A 25348-nucleotide genomic window follows, 5' to 3' on the forward strand; every position below is an offset into this window, starting at 1 on the left:
TATGATATCACACCGCCGCGTCATCAAGGCACAGGTCACAGCCGGAGCATGAATGATTCTCTAAGAAGAGCCTGGGCCAACAGTTCACTCTGAAGGTGCAGGAAGCTGCTCTGGCTCCGCGGCACACCTTGCAACTGGTCGCGGCACACTAGTTGAAAAAGCCTGCATTAGAGAGTGCAACGTCTGGGCCCCTTCATAAATATATGCAGTATATTTATCTGCTGCATGAATGATAATGTACCAGATTAATAACAGATTAATAACAGCAATGTATTGTAAAAACTACACCATAGTCCAGTATAAGGTAACATATGTATAATGTATAATGCAAGTGCATAGTCTGGAACCGGATCCTTAAAGCAGGAGGTGGGCCCCCAGGCAGTGGTGCGGTGCGGGCGTCACAACGTCATGGAGCTGATGCCGCACTACACCAACCACCGCCGCCATGGAGCTGCTGTGAGCCCAGCCTCCTGCAGGACACAGACTCTGTCTGTACAGCTTCACCGCTGGCCCTACAGACAGGTTGACAGACTGTGGTGAGTCCAACCTGGATCCTCACTATGACAGCCTGTAATAGTTTTATGAAAAAATGTAAATCACTAAAACTATGTGTATATATAGGTATATTATATATGTGTGTAAATTATACATGTATACATATATATATATATATATATATGTATGTGTACATATATAAATATATATATGTATATATATATATACTGTATGTACATATGTTTGTGTATGTATATATATATATATATATATATATATATATATATATAGCAGAAAAATAGCTTGGCACTCCGTGTGTCTTAAATAAATAGCAGCTTGCTCCGGTGCCCCATCTCATATAATGTATATGGAACAGAAAAAGGGATGGCACTCGTGGAGACTAACATCCAGGCAGAAATAAAAGCGCTGACAACGAGCTGCAATCAACGTTTCGGAGCTATGCTCCTTTATGAAGATTAACCAGCATAATACAGAAAACAACATTTATAGTGCTTACCAAAGAATGTGAAGGTGCATGTAGACGCCCACCGCACACGGAGTCCCGGTGACCTCACTCTCGCGCGCCAGCGCCGGTGTACCCGACAGACTTCCGGGGGCATGGTCACATGAGGCACAAATCTACGTCATAACGGGATTCCCATTCACACAAGTTGCATATTTTCCTTGTGATACCACACCTTGTTTTTGAAGGCGTGCGCTGTCCCTTTATTAAGTATTGGAGAGAGGGCGCAAATTTATAGTTTGCAGGGAGGCGCTAAACACCTGCCCTGTGTGTATGCAAACACTTCAGCGATACTCCCATAAGATTAGCCATCTCCCAGGAAAACTTGGCACTTTTCCAAGATATTTTTGATACCATGCATCTCCATAGCAACAGCGCTGTTATTCATGCACACAATGTAACAAATGCTGCTGCGCCATAGGAGTTTTAGGGGTTTTTCGCCTACGCAAAGTAGCAAAATAAAACTCTCAACTCTGTGCACATTGACATTGCATTTGTGCTTTTATATCATGTGCTAAATTATTGGTGGACTCTATTATATCCGTTTGTTTATAACATACTTAAAAAATAAATACATTAAATGGCGCTTTCCAGTAAACATTAAGAATAGATTGAAAGCTTTGCAAAAAATAGAAAACGTGTATTGTATAGTTAGCCAATAGCATACCTCCCAACATGACCCTTTCCAGGAGGGACAGAATGCTCTGCTCCTGGGCTTCCCTCTCAATTTATAATTGCCATCACCTGTGCTGAAACACCTTTCTTATCCATTAGCTGTTCTACACAGGTGCCGGCAATCATAAATTAAGAGAAAAGTCCAGAAGCAGAGCATTGTGTCCCTCCTGGAGAGGGTCATGTTGGGAGGCATGCAATAGGGAAAAGCAGGGATATTTCCTGGACTGGTTCATGGAATTGGGAGAATTAGCAACTATGAATCTGTAAAAACGGGTGCAAATAAATTAGCGTTTTATTAGCTTAAGTCTCAGACTTGCAACTGTGTTGGGATATTTTGCCATTACTCAAAATGGTCGTTTCCGCGTCAGCGGCGGATGTTTATATAGGGTTATGTGTTTAGTGCGGGCTGGCGGAAGTTAGGCGAATGATCTCTGCAAAGCAATGCTGTTCTGTTAGATGCTCTCCCTCCCGCCACCCTCCTTGCAGTAATACGGGAGTGAGAGTACCGACGCTGTTGCAGACAGCACTCACAGTTATCCTAGTGTTCCCGTCAGTCAGTGCGTTCTCTTGAATGATGTCGATAGAGGGAAGAACGCTGCAGTTTGCAGAGTGGGATACTGGGAAGAGAAGACTGAGATACATGTTCCTGTGCCCCCCCTGCTCATTTACCTTATATCATGGACAGAAAGTAGAGGTTAGTATAGACAATGATGTTATTACAAACTATGTGGCTGGGAATAGGACTGCGCGTTTATAACTGGAGCTAGTGAAAGAGAAGATAACTCACACTACACAGAATGGAAACTGAATTCATTCATTGTAAATTTGCTCTTCCCCTGGATACTGCAGAATATAAAGCTCATTATAATCTTTCTCTTACGTTCTAGAGCAGGCATTCCCAACCACGGTCCTCAAGGCACACCAACAGTGCAGGTTTTAGTGATATCCAGGCTGCAGCACAGATGGTTAAATCAAAATAACTGAGCTACTAATTAAGTCACCTGTGCTGAAGCCTGGATATCACTAAAACCTGCACTGTTGGTGTGCCTTGAGGACCGTGGTTGGGAATGCCTGTTCTAGAGGATGCTGGGGACTCCGTAAGGACCATGGGGTATAGACGGGCTCCGCAGGAGACAAGGGCACTGCAAGACCTTAGAATGGGTGTGCACTGGCTCCTTCCTCTATGCCCCTCCTCCAGACCTCCGTTAGATCCTGTGCCCAGAGGAGACTGGATGCACTGCAGGGGAGCTCTACTGAGTTTCTCTGAAAAGACTTTTGTTAGGTTTTTTATTTTCAGGGAGCACTGCTGGCAACAGGCTCCCTGCTTCGTGGGACTGAGGGGAGAGAAGCAGACCTACTTTACTGATAGGCTCTGCTTCTTAGGCTACTGGACACCATTAGCTCCAGAGGGTCGGAACGCAGGTGTCGTCCCCGCTGTTCGTCCCGGAGCCGCGCCGCCGTCCTCACAGAGCCAGAAGATAGAAGCTGGGTAAGTATATGAAGTAAGAAGGCGGCAGAAAACATCAGTTCTTCAGAGAGGTACCGCGCAGCGGTCGCGCTGCGTGCCACTGCTCCCACACACACACAGGCACAGCAAGGGCGCAGGGGGGGGCGCCCTGGGCAGCAATAATTACCTCAAATAACACTGGCACCATTTTTAGATACTGCGGAGGCAGTATATTATAAAACCCCTGCCAGTGTAAAAAAAAATGAGCGGGACCGAAGCCCGCCGTCGAGGGGGCGGGGCTTGATCCTCCAGCACTAACCAGTGCCATTTTATCCACAGCATGCTGCAGACAAGCTGCTCCCGGACTCTCCCCTGCTGAACCAAGTAACAGGGGACAAAAAACGGGGGGGGGCACATTTATTTGGCGCAAATCATGTATATAAAAAAACGCTGTATAGGCTGGGACTGTGTTTTTAGTGTCTAGTGGCGCTGGGTGTGTGCTGGCATACTCTCTCTGTCTCAGGGCCTTATTGGGGGGCTGTCCCCATATTCATATATCCCAGTGTGTGTGGGGGTGTTAGTACGTATGTGTCGACATGTCTGAAGCGGAAGGCTCGTCTAGGGAGGATGCAGAGCAGATGGTGGTGGTGTCTCCGTCGGCACAGCCGTCACCTGATTGGTTGGACATGTGGAATGTGTTAAATGCTAATGTGACTTTATTACATAAGAGATTGGACAAAGCAGGGAGTCAATCCACGGCTTTGACTGTGTCACAACACCCTTCAGGGTCCTATAAACGTCCCTTTTCCCAGGTAGCAGACACTGGTACCGACACGGATTCTGACTCCAGTGTCGACTATGATGATGCGAGGTTACACCCAAGAGTGGCCAAGAGTATTCAATATATGATTATTGCAATAAAATAAGATTTTACTCACCGGTAAATCTATTTCTCGTAGTCCGTAGTGGATGCTGGGTACTCCGTAAGGACCATGGGCAATAGACTGGCTCCGCAGGAGACTGGGCACTCTTTAAAGAAAGATTAGGTACTACATCTGGTGTGCACTGGCTCCTCCCTCTATGCCCCTCCTCCAGACCTCAGTTAGGGAAACTGTGCCCGGAAGAGCTGACATTACTAGGAAAGGATTTGGAATCCAGGGTAAGACTCATACCAGCCACACCAATCACACCGTACAACTCGTGATAACTATACCCAGTTAACAGTATGAACAACAACTGAGCCTCATTAAACAGATGGCTCAGAACAAAAAACCCTATAGTTAAGCAATAACTATATACAAGTATTGCAGAAGTCCGCACTTGGGACGGGCTCCCAGCATCCACTACGGACTACGAGAAATAGATTTACCGGTGAGTAAATTCTTATTTTCTCTGACGTCCTAGTGGATGCTGGGTACTCTGTAAGGACCATGGGGATTATACCAAAGCTCCCAAACGGGCGGGAGAGTGCGGATGACTCTGCAGCACCGAATGAGCAAACTCAAGGTCCTCCTCAGCCAGGGTATCAAACTTGTAGAATTTTGCAAACGTGTTTGATCCCGACCAGGTAGCAGCTCGGCAAAGTTGTAAAGCCGAGACCCCTCGGGCAGCCGCCCAAGAAGAGCTTCCTCGTGGAATGGGCTTTGACTGATTTAGGATGCGGCAGTCCAGCCGCAGAATGTGCAAGTTGAATCGTGCTACAGATCCAGCGAGCAATAGTCTGCTTAGAAGCAGGAGCACCCAGCTTGTTGGAGGATAAACAGCGAGTCAGTTTTTCTGACTCTAACCGTCCTGGAAACATAGATTTTCAGGGCCCGGACTACATCCAGCAACTTGGAAGCCTCCAAGTCCCGAGTAGCCGCAGGCACCACAATAGGTTGGTTCAAATGAAACGCTGATACCACCTTAGGGAGAAATTGGGGACGAGTCCTCAATTCCGCCCTGTCCATATGGAAGATCAGATAGGGGCTTTTACATGACAAAGCCGCCAATTCTGACACACACCTAGCCGAAGCCAAGGCCAAAAGCATGACCACTTTCCACGTGAGATATTTCAACTCCACGGTCTGAAGTGGCTCAAACCAATGTGATTTTAGGAAATCCAACACAACGTTGAGATCCCAAGGTGCCACTGGAGGCACAAAAGGGGGCTGAATATGCAGCACTTAACAAACGTCTGAACTTCAGGCAGTGAAGCCAGTTCTTTTTGAAAGAAAATAGACAGGGCCGAAATCTGGACTTTAATGGATCCCAATTTTAGGCCCATAGTCACTCCTGACTGTAGGAAGTGCAGAAATCGACCCAGCTGAAATTCCTCTGTTGGGGCCTTCATAGCCTCACACCAAGCAACATATTTTCGCCATATGCGGTGATAATGTTTTGCTGTCACATCCTTCCTAGCTTTTATCAGCGTAGGAATGACTTCAACCGGAATGCCCTTTTCCATCAGGATCCGGCGTTCAACCGCCATGCCGTCAAACGCAGCCGCGGTAAGTCTTGGAACAGACAGGGCCCCTGCTGTAGCAGGTCCTGTCGGAGCGGCAGAGGCCAAGGGTCCTCTGAGATAATTTCTTGTAGTTCCGGGTACCAAGTCCTTCTTGGCCAATCCGGAACGATGAGTATAGTTCTTACTCCTCTCTTTTTTATTATCCTCAGTACCTTTGGTGTGAGAGGAAGAGGAGGGAACACATAAACCGACTGGTACACCCACGGTGTCACTAGAGCGTCCACAGCTATCGCCTGAGGGTCCCTTGACCTGGCGCAATATCTTTTTAGCTTTTTGTTGAGGCGGGATGCCATCATGTCCACCTGTGGCCTTTCCCAACGATTTACAATCAGCTGGAAGACTTCTGGATGAAGTCCCCACTCTCCCGGGTGGAGGTCGTGCCTGCTGAGGAAGTCTGCTTCCCAGTTGTCCACTCCCGGAATGAACACTGCTGACAGTGCTATCACGTGATTCTCCGCCCATCTGAGAATCCTTGTGGCTTCTGCCATCGCCATCCTGCTTCTTGTGCCGCCCTGTCGGTTTACATGGGCGACCGCCGTGATGTTGTCTGACTGAATCAGCACCGGCTGATTTGAAGCAGGGGTTTTGCTTGACTTAGGGCATTGTAAATGGCCCTTAGCTCCAGAATATTTATGTGTAGGGAAGTCTCCTGACTCGACCATTGTCCTTGGAAGTTTCTTCCCTGAGTGACTGCCCCCCAACCTCGGAGGCTTGCATCCGTGGTCACCAGGACCCAGTCCTGAATGCCGAATCTGCGGCCCTCGAGTAGATGAGCACTCTGCAGCCACCACAGCAGAGACACCCTGGCCCTTGGGGACAGGGTGATCAACCGATGCATCTGAAGATGCGATCCGGACCACTTGTCTAACAGATCCCACTGAAAGATCCTTGCATGGAACCTGGCGAATGGAATTGCTTCGTAGGAAGCTACCATTTTTCCCAGGACTCGCGTGCAGTGATGCACCGACACCTGTTTTGGTTTCAGGAGGCCTCTGACTAGAGATGACCGCTCCTTGGCTTTCTCCTCCGGGAGAAACACTTTTTTTCTGTTCTGTGTCCAGAACCATCCCCAGGAACAGTAGATGTGTCGTAGGGACCAGCTGTGACTTTGGAATATTTAGAATCCAACCGTGCTGTTGTAGCACCTCCCGAGATAGTGCTACCCCGACCAACAACTGCTCCCTGGACCTCGCCTTTATCAGGAGATCGTCCAAGTACGGGATAATTAAAACTCCCTTTTTTCGAAGGAGTATCATCATTTCGGCCATTACCTTGGTAAATACCCTCGGTGCAGTGGACAGACCAAACGGCAACGTCTGGAATTGGTAATGACAATCCTGTACCACAAATCTGAGGTACTCCTGGTGATGGTAAATGGGGACATGCAGGTAAGCATCCTTGATGTCCAGTGATACCATGTAATCCCCCTCGTCCAGGCTTGAAATAACCGCCCTGAGCGATTCCATCTTGAACTTGAATTTTTTTATATATGTGTTCAAGGATTTCAAATTTAAAATGTGTCTCACCGAACCGTCCGGTTTCGGTACCACAAACATTGTGGAATAGTAACCCCGTCCTTGTTGAAGGAGGGGCACCTTGACCATCACCTGCTGGGAATACAGCTTGTGAATTGCCTCTAGCACTGCCTCCCTGCCTGAGGGAGTTGTTGGCAAGGCAGATTTGAGGAAACGGCGGGGGGGAGACGTCTCGAATTCCAGCTTGTACCCCTGAGATACTACTTGAAGGATCCAGGGATCCACCCGTGAGCGAGCCCACTGATTGCTATAGTTTTTGAGACGGGCCCCCACCGTACCTGGCTCCGCCTGTGGATCCCCAGCGTCATGCGGTGGACTTGGAGGAAGCGGGGGAGGACTTTTGCTCCTGGGAACTGGCTGTATGCTGCAGCTTTTTCCCTCTACCTCTGGGCAGAAAGGACGCGCCTTTAACCCGCTTGCCCTTATGGGGCCGAAAGGACTGTACCTGATAATACGGTGCTTTCTTTGGCTGTGAGGGAACATGGGGTAAAAATGCTGACTTCCCAGCTGTTGCTGTGGAAACGAGGTCCGAGAGACCATCCCCGAACAACTCCTCACCCTTTATAAGGCAAAACTTCCATGTGCCTTTTAGAATCTGCATCACCTGTCCACTGCCGAGTCCATAACCCTCTCCTGGCAGAAATGGACATTGCACTTATTTTAGATGCCAGCCGGCAAATATCCCTCTGTGCATCTCTCATATATAAGACTGCGTCTTTAATATGCTCTACGGTTAGCAATATAGTGTCCCTGTCTAGGGTATCAATATTTTCCGACAGGGAATCTGACCACGCAGCTGCAGCACTGCACATCCATACAGAAGCAATAGCTGGTCTCAGTATAATACCTGTGTGTGTGTGTGTGTGTGTGTGTGTGTGTATATATACAGACTTCAGGATAGCCTCCTGCTTCCTATCAGCAGGCTCCTTTAGGGCGGCCGTATCCGGAGACGGCAGTGCCACCTTCTTTGACAAGCGTGTGAGCGATTTATCCACACTAGGGGATGTTTCCCAACGTGACCTATCCTCTGGCGGGAAAGGGTACGTCATTAGTAACCTTTTAGAAATTACCAGTTTCTTATCAGGGCAAGCCCACGCTTCTTCACACACTTCATTTAATTCCTCAGATGGAGGAAAAACTACTGGTAGTTTTTTCTCTCCAAACATAATACCCTTTTTTGTGGTTCCTGGGGTAACATCAGAAATGTGCAACACATTTTTCATTGCCTCAATCATGTAACGTGTGGCCCTATTGGAAGTTACATTGGTCTCATCGTCGTCGACACTGGATTCAGTATCCGTGTCGACATCTGTGTCTGCCATCTGAGGTAGCGGGCGTTTTAGAGCCCCTGATGGCTTTTGAGACGCCTGGGCAGGCACAGGCTGAGAAGCTGGCTGTCCCATATTTGGTATGTCGTCAAACCTTTTATGTAAGGAGTCGACACTGTCGCGTAATTCCTTCCACATAACCATCCACTCAGGTGTCGACCCCGCAGGGGGTGACATCACATTTATCGGCATCTGCTCCGCCTCCACATAAGCCTCCTCATCAAACATGTCGACACAGCCGTACCGACACACCGCACACACAGGGAATGCTCTGACAGAGGACAGAACCCCACAAAGCCCTTTGGGGAGACAGAGAGAGAGTATGCCAGCACACACCAGAGCGCTATATAACACAGGGATGAACACTATAACTGAGTGATTTTCCCTTATAGCTGCTTATATATATACTGCTGCGCCTAAATTTAGTGCCCCCCCTCTCTTTTTTACCCTTTGTAGTCTTGATACTGCAGGGGAGAGCCTGGGAGCGATCCTTCCAGCGGAGCTGTGAGGGAAAAATGGCGCCAGTGTGCTGAGGGAGATAGCCCCGCCCCTTTTTCGGCGGGCTTCTCCCGCTTTTTTATAGATCCTGGCAGGGGAATTTTTCACATATATAGCCTCTAGGACTATATATTGTGATTATTTTGCCAGCCAAGGTGTTAATATTGCTGCTCAGGGCGCCCCCCCCCCAGCGCCCTGCACCCATCAGTGACCGGAGTGTGAGGTGTGCATGAGGAGCAATGGCGCACAACTGCAGTGCTGTGCGCTACCTTGTTGAAGACCGAAGTCTTCTGCCGCCGATTTTCAGGACCATCTTCTTGCTTCTGGCTCTGTAAGGGGGACGGCGGCGCGGCTCCGGGACCGGACGATCGAGGTCGGGCCCTGTGTTCGATCCCTCTGGAGCTAATGGTGTCCAGTAGCCTAAGAAGCCCAAGCTAGCTGCAAGCAGGTAGGTTCGCTTCTTCTCCCCTTAGTCCCTCGTTGCAGTGAGTCTGTTGCCAGCAGATCTCACTGAAAATAAAAAAACCTAAAATATACTTTCTTTTCTAGGAGCTCAGGAGAGCCCCTAGTGTGCATCCAGCTCAGCCGGGCACAAGATTCTAACTGATGTCTGGAGGAGGGTCATAGAGGGAGGAGCCAGTGCACACCAGGTAGACCAAAAGCTTTCTTTTAGTTGTGCCCAGTCTCCTGCGGAGCCGCTATTCCCCATGGTCCTTATGGAGTCTCAGCATCCACTTAGGACGTCATATCTAACCTCATTAACTACCTGGCAAGAGCGGACATAGTGCCAGGGATCTGTCCGGACCCCCGCGAGTATAAAAATTTAGTTAAAAAGAGCGGGTCTGAAGCGCGCCATTATGGGGGCGGAGCTTAGCCCTCACAGCACACAGCCCGGCGCCATTTTCTCTACACAAGGCTGCAGAGACGCTGGTCCTTACTCACACTGCTGAATAAGTATCAGGGTGAAAGGGGGGGGGGGGGGGGCACAGTTATTTTGGTGCATTATACGTACATTATAAAAGCGCTGCAGGTCTGGGGCGTTTCTGTGGTGTTTCAGACCGGGATTGGGCGCTGGGGTGTGAGCTAGCAATAACTCCCTCTGTGTCTCTTTGACAGGCTTTACTGTGGGTCTGTCCCCTATAGGCCCAGTGTGTCTGCGTGTGTTGGGTACACGTGTGTCGGCATGTCTGAGGCGGAGTGCTCTTCCCAGGAGGAGGCTATGTTAGGGACGCAAACGGCTGTGGGAGTGAGCCTGACGGCACTGCCGACACCTGATTGGGTGAATGTTTTGAGTGCTTTGAATGCTAATGTGGCTCTGATAAATAAAAGATTGGATAAATCTGAGTCTCAGAACCAGGCTTGGAAGAAATCCGTAGAGGATGTGTTTCAAGTCCAGACCCCCTCGGGGTCACAAAAATGTTCATTTGCCCAGCTGGCAGACACGGATACCGACACGGACACTGACTCAAGTGTCGACTATAGTGATGCCAGATTAGATCCGAAACTGGCAAAGAGCATTCAGTAAATGATTGTGGCAATAAAAGACGTATTACATATCACTGAGGACCGTACAGTTCCTGATACTAGGGTCTGTATGTATAAAGGGAAGAAACCTGAGGTAACATTTCCTCCCTCTCATGAACTGAACACGCTTTGTGAAAAGGTTTGGGAAAATCCTCACAAAAAGTTTCAGATTCCCAAAAGGATTGTAGTGGCGTATCCGTTTCCCTCTGGGGATAGGGAAAAATGGGAGTCACCCCCAATTGTGGACAAAGCTCTATCACGGCTGTCCAAAAAGGTGGCTCTTCCGTCCCCTGACACAGCAGCCCTAAAGGACCCTGCGGATTGTAGACAGGAAAATACATTGAAATCCATTTGTCACCACGGGTACTCTACTCAGACCAGCCATTGCATCTTCGTGGGTGAGTAGTGCTATCGAAAAATGGGCAGATAACTTGTCACTAGGTCATATCAGGGACGCTGTAGTTTACCTAAAGGAAGCTGCGAGAGATATTGGCCTATTGGGATCACGGGCCAATGCCATGGCAGTCTCAGCTAGGAGAGCATTGTGGATTCATCAATGGAATGCTGATGCTGACTCTAAGAAAGCTATGGAGTCTCTACCGTATAAAGGTGGTGTATTGTTTGGTGACTGCCTCGCTGATTTGGTATCTACGGCTACCGCGGGTAAGTCATCATTTTTACCTTATGTGCCTGCACCACAAAAGAAAGCTCACCACTATCAGATGCAGTCCTTTCGGCCCAATAAATACAGAAAGGGCCGAGGGTCTTCCTTCCTTGCTACTAGAGGAAAGGGAAAAGGTAAGCGATCACCGGCTGTGGCCGGTTCCCAGGAGAAGTCCTCCCCGGCTTCTGCCAAATCCACCGCATGGCGCTGGGGCTCCTCTGCGGGAGTCAGCACCGGTGGAGGCACGTCTCAAGCTCTTCAGTCAGTTCTGGGCTCGTTCTGCCCTGGACCCATGGGTTTTAGAAATAGTGTCCCAGGGGTACAAACTGGAGTTTCAAGACGTTCCCCCTCACCGATTTTCAAATCGGCCTTACCAGCTTCTCTTCCAGACAGGGAGGTGGTATGCGCCGCAATACAAAAGTTGTGTCACAATCAAGTCATTGTCAAGGTTCCCCCGTCGCAACAGGGAGAAGGCTTTTATTCGAGCCTGTTCGTGGTCCCGAAGCCGGATGGCTCAGTCAGACCAATCCTGAACCTCAAATCCCTCAATTTCTACCTAAAAAAAATTCAAATTCAAGATGGAATCTCTCCGGGCAGTGATCTCCAGTCTGGAGGAGGGGGATTTTATGGTGTCGGTAGGCATAAAGGATGCCTACTTACATGTTCCCATTTATCCCCCACATCAGGCAAACCTGAGGTTTGCAGTTCAGGATTGCCATTACCAATTTCAGACGTTGCCGTTTGGTCTGTCCACGGCTTCGAGGGTTTTCACCAAAGTAATGGCCAAAATGATGGTTCTCCTACGCAAGCAAGGAGTCACAATTATCCCGTACTTGGACGATCTCCTGATAAAGGCGAGATCCAGGGACCAATTACTGGAGAACATTACACTTTCCCTGACAATTCTGCAGCAACATGGTTGGCTCCTAAACTTGCCAACATCACAGTTGGTTCCAACGAGACGGCTGTCGTTTTTGGGAATGATTCTGGACACAGAATTACAGAGTTTTTCTTCCAGTGGAAAAGGCTCTGGAAATTCAGAACCTGGTCAAACAAATGCTGAAACCAGCAAGAGTATCGATCCATCAATGCACTCGGTTGCTGGGGAAGATGGTGGCGGCCTACGAGGCCATTCAGTTTGGCAGATTCCATGCCAGAGTGTTTCAGTGGGACCTGTTGGACAAGTGGTCTGGGTCCCATCTGCACATGCACCGAAGGATAACCCTGTCTTCCAAGACCAGAGTCTCACTCCTGTGGTGGCTGCACAGCTCTCACCTCCTAGAGGGACGCAGGTTCGGGATCCAGGCTGGATCTTAGTGACCACGGATGCGAGTCTCCGAGGCTGGGGAGCAGTCACGCAGGGGGAAAGCTTCCAGGGAAGATGGTCAAGCCAGGAAATTTGGCTACACGTAAACGTTCTGGAGTTAAGGGCCATTCACAACGGCCTTTTGCAAGCGGAACATCTTCGCAATCGGCCCGTCTTGATTCAGTCGGACAACGTAACAGCAGTAGCGTACATAAACCGCCAGCGCGGAACAGAGCAGAGCGGCAATGGCAGAGGCCACAAAGGTGTTCCGTTGGGCGGTAAGGCATACAAGCGCTCTGTCAGCGATCTTCATTCCAAAAGTGGACAACTGGGAAGCAGACTTCCTCAGCAGACACGATCTCCATCCAGGAGAGTGGGGTCTTCATCAAGAGGTCTTTGCAGAAGTGACAAGTCTTTGGGGAATTCCTCAAATAGACATGATGGCGTCTCGCCTCAACAAGAAACTTCAGAGATATTGTTCCAGGTCGAGAGACCCTCAAGCAATAGCAGTGGATGCCCTAGTGACACCGTTGGTGTTTCAGTCAGTGTACGTGTTTCCTCCGCTTCCAATCATTCCAAAAGTGATAAAGATCATAAGAAGAACAAAGGTTCAAGCGATGCTCATTGTTCCAGACTGGCCAAGGAGGGCTTGGTATCCAGATCTTCAGGAATTACTCATAGGAGATCCCTGGCCTCTTCCTCTACGCGAGGACCTGTTACAGCAGGGGCCGTGCGTGTTCCAAGACTTACCGCAACTTCGTTTGACGGCTTGGAGGTTGAACGCCGGATCCTAGCCCGAAAGGGTATTCCCAAGGAAGTCATCCCAACTCTTATTCAGGCCAGAAAAGGAGTAACGTCTAAACATTACCACCGTATTTGGAGAAAATACGTGTCTTGGTGTGAATCCAAGAAGGCTCCTACGGAAGAATTTCAGTTAGGACGTTTTATCCATTTTCTCTGACGTCCTAGTGGATGCTGGGAACTCCGTAAGGACCATGGGGAATAGCGGGCTCCAAAGGAGACTGGGCACATCTAAGAAAGAATTAGGACTACCTGGTGTGCACTGGCTCCTCCCTCTATGCCCCTCCTCCAGACCTCAGTTAGAATTCTGTGCCCGGCCGAGCTGGTTGCACACTAGGGGCTCTCCTGAGCTGCTAGAAAAGAAAGTATATATTTAGGTTTTTTATTTTCAGTGAGATGTGCTGGCAACAGACTCACTGCTACGAGGGACTTAGGGGAGAGAAGCGAACCTACCTACCTGCTTGCAGCTAGCTTGGGCTTCTAGGCTACTGGACACCATTAGCTCCAGAGGGATCGAACACAGGCCCAGCCTCGGTCGTCCGGTCCCGGAGCCGCGCCACCGTCCCCCTTGCAGAGCCAGAAGCAAGAAGAACGTCCAGGAAATCGGCGGCTGAAGACTCCGGTCTTCATTAAGGTAGCGCACAGCACTGCAGCTGTGCGCCATTGCTCCCCATGCACACCACACTCCGGTCACTGATGGGTGCAGGGCGCTGGGGGGGGGCGCCCCGGGCTGCAATAAGAGTACCTTATATTGGCATAAAACACATAATATAGTCTGTAAGAATAAATATATATATATATATATATATATATATATATATATATATATATATATATATATATATATATATATATATATATATATATATATATATATATATATATATATATATATAGTGTGTGTAAAATCCCCTGCCAAAAATATCCTTAAAAAAGCGGGAGAAGTCCGCCGAGAAGGGGGCGGGGCTATCTCCCTCAGCACACTGGCGCCATTTCCTCTCACAGCTCCGCTGGAGGGACGCTCCCCAGGCTCTCCCCTGCAGTTTCCAGGCTCAATAGGGTGAAAAAGAAAGGGGGGGGGGGGCACTAAATATAGGCGAAAACTGTATATTTATAGCAGCTATAGGGGAAAAATCACTGTGTGTAGTGTGAATCCCTGCATTATATAGCGCTCTGGTGTGTGCTGGCATACTCTCTCTCTGTCTCCCCAAAGGACTTTGTGGGGTCCTGTCCTCAGTCAGAGCATTCCCTGTGCGTGTGTCGGTACGGCTGTGTCGACATGATTGATGAGGAAGATAATATGGAGGCGGAGCAGGTGCCGATAAGTGTGATGTCACCCCCTGCGGGGTCGACACCAGAGTGGGTGGATATGTGGAAGGTATTAACACAGTGTCAACTCCTTTACATAAAAGGCTAGATGACGTACAGCAGTGGGACAGCCGGCTTCTCAGCTCGTGCCTGCCCAGGCGTCTCAAAAGCCATCAGGGGCTCAAAAACGCCCGCTACCTCAGATGGCAGACACAGATGTCGACACGGAGTCTGACTCCAGTGTAGACGACGATGAGACAAATGTAAAATCCACAAGGGCCATCCGTTGTATGATTACGGCAATGAAAAATGTGTTGCACATTTCTGACATTAACCCAGTTACCACAAAAAAGGGTATTATAGTTGGGGAGAAAAAGCATCCAGTGGTTCTTCCCCCATCAGATGAATTGAATAAAGTGTGTGAAGTGGGGTTCCCCCGATAAGAAAATAGTTATTTCTAAAACGTTACTGATGGCGTACCCTGTCCCGCCAAAGGACAGGTTACGTTGGGAGACGTCCCCTTGGGTGGAGAAGGCGCTCACACGCTTGGCAAAAAAGGTGGCACTGCCGTCTCAGGATACGGCCGCCTTAAAGGAGCCTGCTGATAAAAAGCAGGAAGCTATCCTGAAGTCTGTATATACACACTCAGGTATTATACTGAGACCTGCAATTGCTTCAGTGTGTAGTGCTGCAGCAGCTTGGTCCGATACCCTGTCAGATAATATGGATACTAGACAGGGATACTATTTTGCTAACCATAGAGCATTTTAAAGACGTGGTCTTATATATGAGAGATGCACAGAGGGATATTTGCCGGCTGGCATCTAAAATTAATGCAATGTCCATTTCTGCCAGAAGAGTATTATGGACTCGGCAGTGGACAGGTGATGCTGATTCTAAAAGGCACATGGAGGTTTTGCCTTATAAGAGTAAGGAATTGTTTGGGGAGGGTCTCTCGGACCTAGTATCCACAGCAACAGCTGGGAAGTCGACATTTTTACCTCAGGTTTCCTCACAGCCTAAGAAAGCACTGTATTATCAGGTACAGTCCTTTCGGCCACAAAAAGGCAAGCGGGTCAGAGGCGCTTCCTTTCTGCCCAGAGGCAGGGGAAGAGGGAAAAAGCTGCACCAGACAGCCAGATCCCTGGAACCAAAATCCTCCCCCGCTTCCTCTAAAGTCCACCGCGTGACGCTGGGGCTCCACAGGCGGAGCCAGATGCGGTGGGGGCGCGTCTCCGAAACTTCAGCGACCAGTGGGTTCGCTCACAGGTAGATCCCTGGGTTCTACAAGTGGTATCTCAGGAATACAAGCTGGAGTTAGAGGCCACTCCCCCTCGCCGTTACCTCAAATCTGCCTTGCCGGCTGCTCCCAAAGAAAGGGAGGTAGTACTGGACGCTATTCACAAGCTGTACTTCCAGCAGGTGATAATCAAGGTACCCCCCCCCTTCAACAAGGGCGGGGTTACTATTCCACGATGTTGTGGTACCGAAACCAGAGGGTTCGGTGAGACCCATCCTAAATTTAAAATTCTTGAACACTTGCATAAGGAAGTTCAAGTTCAAGATGGAATCGCTCAGGGCGGTTATACAAGCCTGGAAGAGGGTGTCCCCATGTACCCACCTCACCAGGAGTACCTCAGGTTGGTGGTACAGGACTGTCATTACCAATGCCAGACGTTGCCGTTGGGTCTGTCCACGGCACCGAGGTTATTTACCAAGGTAATGGCCAAAATGATGATACTCCTTAGAAAGAAGGGAGTTATAATTATCCCGTACTTGGACGATCTCCTGAAAAGGCGAGGTCCAAGGAGCAGTTTCTAGTCAGCGTAGCACTATCTCAGGAAGTGCTGCATCAGCACGGCTGGATCCTGAATATCCCAAAGTCGCAGCTGATTCCCGCGACGCGTCTGCTGTTCCTGGGTATGATTCTGGACACAGAACAGAAGAAGGTTTTTCTCCCGGAGGAGGAGGAGGACCAGGAATTGTCATCTCTGGTCAGGGACCTCCTGCAACCAAAACAGGTGTCGGTGCATCACTGTACGCGAATCCTGGGAAAGATGGTAGCTCTTACGAAGCGTTTCCCTTTGGCAGGTTCCATGCGTGGATCTTCCAGTGGGATCTCTTGGACAAGTGGTCCGAATCGCATCTTCAGATGCATCGGTGGATCACCCTGTCACCAAGGGCCAGGGTGTCTCTGCTGTGGTGGCTGCAGAGTGCTCATCTTCGTGAAGGCCGCAGATTCGGCATTCAGGACTGGGTCCTGGTGACCACGAATGCAAGCCTCCGAGGGTGGGGGGCAGTCACTCAGGGAAGAAAACGTCCAAGGACAAAAACTTCCTTGCATATAAATATTCTGGAACTACGGGTCATTTACAATGCCCTGAGTAAAACAGAATCCCTGCTTCAAAAACAACCGGTGCTGATTCAGTCAGACAACATCACGGCTGTCGCCCATGTAAATCGACAGGGCGGCACAAGAAGCAGGCTAGCAATGGCAGAAGCCACAAGGATTCTTCGATGGGCGGAGAATCACGTGATAGCACTGTCAGCAGTGTTCATTCCGGGAGTTGAAAACTGGGAAGCAGACTTCCTCAGCAGACACAACCTCCACCCGGGAGAGTGGGGACTTCATCCAGAAGTCTTCAAGCTGTTTGTACACCGGTGGGAACGACCACAGGTGGACATGATGGCTTCCCGCCTCAATAAAAAGCTAAAAAGATATTGCGCCAGGTCAAGGGACCCTCAGGCGATAGCTGTGGACGCTCTAGTGACACCGTGGGTGTACCAGTCGGTTTATGTGTTCCCTCCTCTTCCTCTCATACCCAAGGTACTGAGGAAAATAAGAAGGAGAAGAGTAATAACTATAATCATTGTTCCGGATTGGCCAAGAAGAGCTTGGTACCCAGAACTTCAAGAAATTATCTCAGAGGACCCATGGCCTCTGCCGCTCAGACAGGACCTGCTGCAGCAGGGGCCCTGTCTGTTCCAAGACTTACCGCGACTACGTTTGACGGCATGGCGGTTGAACACCGGATCCTGAAGGAAAAGGGCATTCCGGAGGAAGTCATCCCTACGCTGATTAAAGCTAGGAAGGATGTGACCGCAATACATTATCACCGCATATGGCGAAAATATGTTGCGTGGTGTGAGGCCAGGAAGGCCCCAACGGAGGAATTTCAGCTGGGTCATTTTCTGCACTTCCTACAGTCAGGGCTGACTATGGGCCTCAAATTGGGTTCCATTAAGGTCCAGATTTCGGCTCTGTCGATTTTCTTCCAAAAAGAACTGGCTTTACGGCCTGAAGTTCAGACTTTTGTTAAGGGAGTGCTGCATATTCAGCCCCCTTTTGTGCCTCCAGTGGCACCTTGGGATCTCAACGTGGTGTTGGATTTCCTAAAGTCGCATTGGTTTGAGCCACTTAAAACCGTGGAGCTAAAATATCTCACGTGGAAAGTGGTCATGCTGTTGGCCTTGGCTTCGGCCAGGCGTGTGTCAGAATTGGCGGCTTTGTCTTGTAAAAGCCCTTATCTGATTTTCCATATGGATAGGGCGGAATTGAGGACTCGTCCCCAATTTCTTCCTAAGGTGGTATCAGCGTTTCATTTGAACCACTCTATTGTGGTGCCTGCGGCTACTCGGGACTTGGAGGATTCCAAGTTGCTAGATGTAGTCGGGGCCCTGAAAATCTATGTTTCCAGGACGGCTAGAGTCAGGAAGACTGACTCGCTATTTATCCTGTATGCACCCAACAAGCTGGGTGCTCCTGCTTCAAAGCAGACTATTGCTCGCTGGATCTGTAGCACGATTCAACTTGCACATTCTGCGGCTGGACTGCCGCATCCTAAATCTGTAAAAGCCCATTCCACGAGGAAAGTGGGCTCTTCTTGGGTGGCTGCCCGAGGGGTCTTGGCTTTACAACTTTGCCGAGCTGCTACTTGGTCGGGTTCAAACACATTTGCAAAATTCTACAAGTTTGATACCCTGGCTGAGGAGGACCTTGAGTTTGCTCATTCGGTGCTGCAAAGTCATCCGCACTCTCCCGCCCGTTTGGGAGCTTTGGTATAATCCCCATGGTCCTTACGGAGTACCCAGCATCCACTAGGACGTCAGAGAAAATAAGAATTTACTCACCGGTAATTCTATTTCTCGTAGTCCGTAGTGGATGCTGGGCGCCCATCCCAAGTGCGGATTGTCTGCAATACCTGTATATAGTTATTGCTTAACTAAAGGGTTATTGTTTGGAGCCATCTGTTGAGAGGCTCAGTTGTTATTCATACTGTTAACTGGGTATGGTATCACGAGTTGTACGGTGTGATTGGTGTGGCTGGTATGAGTCTTACCCAGGATTCCAAATCCTTTCCTTATTGTGTCAGCTCTTCCGGGCACAGTTTCCTAACTGAGGTCTGGAGGAGGGTCATAGAGGGAGGAGCCAGTGCACACCAGGTAGTCCTAATTCTTTCTTAGATGTGCCCAGTCTCCTTCGGAGCCCGCTATTCCCCATGGTCCTTACGGAGTTCCCAGCATCCACTACGGACTACGAGAAATAGAATTACCGGTGAGTAAATTCTTATTTTTTACAAGCCAGTGTGGATGCAGGCCTAAAGTTGGGCTCAATTAAAGTACAAATTTTAGCCTTATCGGTTTTCTTCCAAAAACAATTGGCCTCCCTTCCAGAAGTTCAGACTTTCGTGAAAGGCACATCCAACCTCCCTTTGTGCCCCCTGTGGCACCGTGGGATCTTAACGTGGTGTTGCAATTCCTTCAATCTCATTGGTTTGAACCTTTACAAAAGGTGGAGCTGAAATTCCTCACTTGGAAAGTGGTCATGCTGTTGGCCTTGGCATCCGCCAGGCGGGTGTCTGAATTAGCGGCCTTGTCTCACAAGAACCCTTATTTGATCTTCCATAAAGATAGAGCAGAGTTGAGGACTCGTCAGCAGTTTCTGCCGAAAGTGGTTTCGTCGTTCCACTTGAACCAACCTATTGTGGTCCCAGTGGCTACTGACGACTTGCTGGAATTTAAGTCTCTCGACGTAGTCAGAGCTTTAAAATTTATGTGGCCAGAACGGCTCAGTTTAGGAAAACAGAGGCTCTGTTTGTCCTGTATGCTCACAACAAAATTGGGGCCCCTGCTTCCAAGCAGACTATTGCGCGCTGGATCTGTCATACGATTCAGCAGGCTCATTCTACGGCTGGATTGCCGTTACCGAAATCGGTGAAGGCCTATTCTACCAGAAAGGTGGGCTCGTCCTGGGCGGCTGCCCGGGGTGGTCTCGGCATTACAGCTTTGCCGAGCGGCTACTTGGTCGGGTTCAAACACCTTTGCGAAGTTGTACAAGTTTGATACCCTGGCTGATGAGGACCTCATGTTTGGTCAATCGGTGCTGCAGAGTCATCTGCACTCTCCCGCCTGTTCTAGAGCTTTGGTATAACCCCATGGTTCTTGAAGTGACCCCAGCATCCTCTAGGACGTATGAGAAAATAGGATTTTAATACCTACCGGTAAATCCTTTTCTCTTAGTCCGTAGAGGATGCTGGGCGCCCGTCCCAGTGCGTACTGTATCTGCAGTTATTAGTTCTGGTTACACACATGTTGTGTTACGTTTATAGTCGGCCTGTTGCTGATGTTGTTCATGCCGTTGACTTGCGTTGTTGAATGCCATGTTGTACGGCGTGCTTGAGGTGTGAGCTGGTATGTATCTCACCTTAGTTTAACAATAAATTCTTTTCCTCAAAATGTCCGTCTCCCTGGGCACAGTTCCTATAACTGGAGTCTGGAGGAGGGGCATAGAGGGAGGAGCCAGTTCACACCCATTTGAAAGTCTTAAAGTGCCCATGTCTCCTGCGGATCCCGTCTATACCCCATGGTTCTTGAAGTGACCCCAGCATCCTCTACGGACTATATAGTGCTGTTACTTTTGCACCAGGTTCTACAAATTCCTCCACCACCTCTGTTATTTTGTAGGCTTGTGTAGTAACATTGGGCATATTTAAAGACAAAACAAACCCTTCATTTACTTCTTTTTGCTTTTCTGTTTTATTTTGCAGGACAACATGATTCCAGTTTTTCTAGGTACTGATGTTGTTTCACATACAGGAACTAGAACAGAAAATCATCCTAAACTCCATGCAAAGTTTTCAAAGAAGGGTTTGTCTGCGAGGCTTAATTTTAGCCCTGGTAATGGAGATCTTCTCTTTTTATGTAAAGTTACACTGTAAACAGAACGGGGTGTTATATATTTATGATTAGACATGAGGTTGAGGTTGGATATCAAGTAAGAAAAACCCGACTTCTCCTGTTGGCCATACATCCCAAGCACAACACCATTTCCAGTATAACGCCAAATCTATAAAAGGTGGCCTTAGGCTTCTCCACTGGGCTTGTTTCACCAGTCATTTTACTTTTAAACTTCTGATCTGGCACTACACATTCCCAGTCTGATATCACTTACAGTAGATTGTACATTTAGTAATCACATCTGTATTGTAAGTTATACTAAATGTAGAATATACAGGATGAAATTTATAAAGTGCATCTAATGCGATAAGTAAAAATTTGGTTTAGTAAAACTGATTTTGCTACATAAGCAGTTGATAAATTATTATACATGTTGAAATTAAACGTCATCTTTCTCTTACGTCCTAGAGGATGCTGGGGTCCACATTAGTACTATGGGGTATAGACGGGTCAACTAGGAGCCATGGGCACTTTAAGAGATTAATAGTGTGGGCTGGCTCCTCCCTCTATGCCCCTCCTACCAGACTCAGTTTAGAAAATGTGCCCGGAGGAGCCGGTCACAGCTAGGGGAGCTCTTAGGAGTTTTCTTGTTTTGTTTTGTTGTTTTTTTTATTAGTGAATTAGGTTGCAGGAAGGCTGCTGGCAACAGCCTCCCTGCTTTGTGGGACTTAGGCGGGCTGCGCTCCAGAAAGGGTGAGCAACACTTCATGTAGGTGCTTGGAGGGGCGCCCTGGGCCAGCGCGCAAACACCCTAAACAGTTCACAGACGCTAACAGGGTCTAATCCCGCTGTTAGCACAGATACCTCCGGCCAGTATAATCAAATTTGTGAAGGGAAGCTGCGCGCCATCACAGGGTGCGGGGCTTCTCCTCAGAGCAGACCCAGTATTCTTCAGCGCCATTTTCCTCCCTGCAGGCTTGCAAGAAGACGCTGACATGGAGCGCAGACCCTCCAGATAACTCCAGTTACTGCGGTACCATGCGGTACCAGGGTGTTATAGACAGGGGGGGGCGTGCACTGTTAGTAAATATCAACCTATTAAGGTTGATTACTCAGCACTGGGCTTTTATCATAATAACTGCTCATTAGGGCGCTGTGTGGCTGGCTCCTTAGGCTCTCTGAAGGTACTCTGGGGGAAACTGTATCTGACATTTTCATGTGTGAGTGTGTAAGTGTGTATATCCCACATTACCATGTCCAAGGACTCGGTGTCCTGTACTGCAGAGTGTTTGTCTTCTGAGGATTCTATTCCATGCACTCAGGACAGCAATATGCTATCCTAGCCTTCTGAATCCGAACCCCCATGGGTGGATTCTTTAAGGGGAATGATATCCCAGATTTCTACAAGGATGTCACATACTGAGAAAGAGACGCAGTTTTTTAGGAAATCTGTGGAGGGGTTATAATATTTGGACCCCACTACTTCATCAAAAACCCAACCTACATACCCACAAAAGCGTTCACTTGCCCAGATAATTCAAGCTGACACTGATACCGACTCTGATACAGGGGACGGTGAGGGGGATATGCGGGGGGAGGGGGGGGGAATGCATCCCTTGCAAAAGGGGTGCAGCTAATAATTGAAGCCATTAGGGATATTTTACACATTTCTGAGAACATACCTGAACAGGTAGAAGACTCTTATTTTACAGAAAGTAAGAAATCCTCGCTTACCTTTCCTGCTTCCCAGGAGTTAAACTCTTTATTTGAAAAATCCTGGGAAAACCCAGAGAAAAAATTCCAGATCCCAAATGGGTACTCATTGCTTTCCCCTTTCCTGAAGAGGATAGAAAGAAGTGGGAAAACACACCTATAGTTGACATATCTGTGTCTAGGTTGTCAAAAAAGGTGGTTTTACCTGTCCCTTGGGTCAACCGCTTTAAAAGATCCGGCTGACCGCAAGATTGAGACTACACACAAATCACTATACACCGCTAATGGCGTAGCTTTACGACCCACTATTGCTTGTGCGTGGATTTCTAAAGCCACAGTAAAGTGGTCAGGCACATTGCTGGAGAACTTAGATACTATGGATAGAAGTGACATTAATTTGTTCTTACGTTACATACAGGATTCTGCAGGGTTCATGGTGCAGGCCATGAAGGACCTTGGCAGGCTGAATGCATGCGCTACTGCTATGGCGGTCTCGGCGTGCAGAGGACTCTGGCTACGCCAATGGACTGCGGATGCGGAATCCAAGAGAAGTGTGGAGAACTTACCCTTCACAGGTCAGGCTCTGTTTGGGGATGCATGGATCTCCACGGAAACTGCGGGTAAGTCATCTTTCCTTCCCTCAGCAACACCGGCTAGGAAGTCTTATCCTTCACCTACACTGCAATCCTTTCGGACCGCAAAATTTAAGAAATCCAAACCCGCTCCGACCTTCTTTAGAGGAGGTCAGGGAAAGTCCAAGAAACCTGCGCGATCAGGTTCCCAGGTACAGAAGCCAGGTTCTGCTTCCTCAAAATCTTCAGAATGACAGTGGACCTCGCAGCCTGGAGGTCGGGCAGGTGGGAGCAAGAATAAAAGTTTTCAGTCACGTTTGGGCGTCATCTTGCCTAGACCCCTGGGTAAAAGATATTGTGGCCCAGGGATACAGACTGGAGTTTCAACATCTCCCGCCTCACCGATTCTTCAAATCAGGCTTACCAGTTTCGCTGACAGCGCTATCCTACAGGAAGCGATTTCAAAAATTGGTTTACACAATTGTCATTGTTCCTGTCCCAATCCACCTACAACACAAGGGTTATTACTCAAACCTGTTTGTGGTACCGAAACCGGATGGTTCGGTAAGGCCGATATTAAACCTAAAGTCATTGAACCCCTACTTGAGGGAATTCAAATTCAAGATGGAGTCTCAGGCATCTTCCAAGGAGAAGTTGTTGCAGAGTATTGCTCTCTCAACTCACCTACTCCAGGATCATGGGTAGATCCTGAATCTTCCAAAGTCACATTTGGAGGCGACAAGGAGACTGCCCTTCCTGGGAATGATACTCGATACGGAAGTACAGAGGGTGTTTCTACCAGTGGAGAAAGCATTGGTGATCCAATCAATGGTCCGGGAACACCTGAAGCCGACCAGGTTCATCAGTGCATTCGTCTTCTAGAGAAGATGGTTGCCTCCTACGAGGCTCTTCAGTACGGAAGGTTCCATGTGAGGTGCTTACAACTGGATCTCCTGGACAAATGGTCGGGATCACAACGTCACATGCACCAGCGGATACGCCTGTCACAGAAAGCCAGAATTTCACTCCTCTGGTGGCTACAAACGTCTCACCTACTCGAAGGCCTCAGGTTTGGCAATCTGAATTGGATCCTTCTAACCACGGAGGAAGCCTCAGAGATTGGGGAGCAGTCACCCAAGGGGAAAACTTCCAAGGAAGGTAGTCCAGTCAGGAATCTCTCCTTCCAATAAACGTTCTGGAACTAAGGGCCATTTACAACGGCCTTCTACAAGCAGCGCATCTTCTGCAAAATCAAGCCATTCAGGTTCAGTCGGACAACATCACAGCTGTGTCCTACATAAACAGACAGGGCGGAACGAAGAGCAGATCTGCGATGTTGGAGGTAACAAGAATCCTCCTCTGGGCAGAAAAGCACGCTGTGGCACTGTCAGCAATCTTCATTCCAGGAGTGGACAACTGGAAAGCTGACTTCCTCAGCAGACATGATCTCCATCCAGGAGAAGGGGGCCTCCATCCGGAGGTGTTCGTAGAGGTGACAAGCCATTGGGGGGTACCTCTGATAGGCATGATGGCCTCTCGCCTCAACAAGAAGCTTCGGCGGTACTGTTCCAGGTCGAGGGACCCACACGCAGTGGCGGTGGAGGCACTAGTCACTCCGTTGACGTTCCAGTCGGTGTATGTGTTCCCTCCACTTCCGCTCATCCCAAAGGTTCTCAAGCTCATAAAAAGAACAAGGGTTCAGGCGATCCTCATTGCTCCGGACTGGCCAAGACGGGCTTGGTACGCGGATCTTCTGGAATTACTGCTGGAGGATCCAAGGCCTCGTCTTCTTCGTGAAGACCTTCTCCAACAGGGGCTGTTCGCCTAGCAAGACTTACCTTGTCCATTTTCTTCCAGAAGCGATTGGCGGCTCTTCCTGAGGTTCAGACATTCTTGAAAGGGGTTCTGCATATTCAACCACCCTTTGTGCCTCCTACGGCACCTTGGGATCTAAATGTGGTGCTGCAGTTCCTGCAATCGGATTGGTGCGAGCCTTTACAGGACGTGGATGTCAAGTTTCTTACTTGTAAGGCAGTCACTCTGTTGGCATTGGTGTCTGCTCGACGCGTGTCGGAATTGGGGGCATTGTCCTGTAAGAGCCCCTATCTAATTTTCCATGAGGATAAAGCTGAGCTCAGAACGCGTCAGCAATTTCTTCCAAAGGTTGTCAGTCTTTCATATCAATCAACCTATTGTGGTGCCAGAGGCTACTGACTCCTCAATTACCTCAATGTCCTTGGATGTTGTGAGGGCTTTGAAAATATATGTGAAGAGAA

The 25348-nt window shown here is 48.8% G+C and overlaps 1 protein-coding gene across 2 annotated transcripts in view; it reads left to right on the forward strand.

Moving 5' to 3' along the window:
• The first annotated feature begins 2089 nt into the window (after positions 1-2089).
• Positions 2090-25348, forward strand: part of LOC135066778 (uncharacterized) — a 35537-nt gene continuing 12278 nt past the window's right edge. Inside the window, exons 1-2 of one of the 2 annotated variants that reach the window (XM_063964461.1) lie at positions 2090-2387; positions 20658-20787. In XM_063964461.1, the coding sequence (XP_063820531.1) occupies positions 2265-2387; positions 20658-20787 (253 nt within the window). In that variant the 5' untranslated portion in view covers positions 2090-2264. The remainder of the gene's footprint in view (positions 2388-20657; positions 20788-25348) is intronic. The other variant, XM_063964462.1, reaches the window with a different exon arrangement.

The sequence above is a fragment of the Pseudophryne corroboree genome, chromosome 1 (genome assembly GCF_028390025.1).
Source record: "Pseudophryne corroboree isolate aPseCor3 chromosome 1, aPseCor3.hap2, whole genome shotgun sequence".
Taxonomy (NCBI): domain Eukaryota; kingdom Metazoa; phylum Chordata; class Amphibia; order Anura; family Myobatrachidae; genus Pseudophryne; species Pseudophryne corroboree.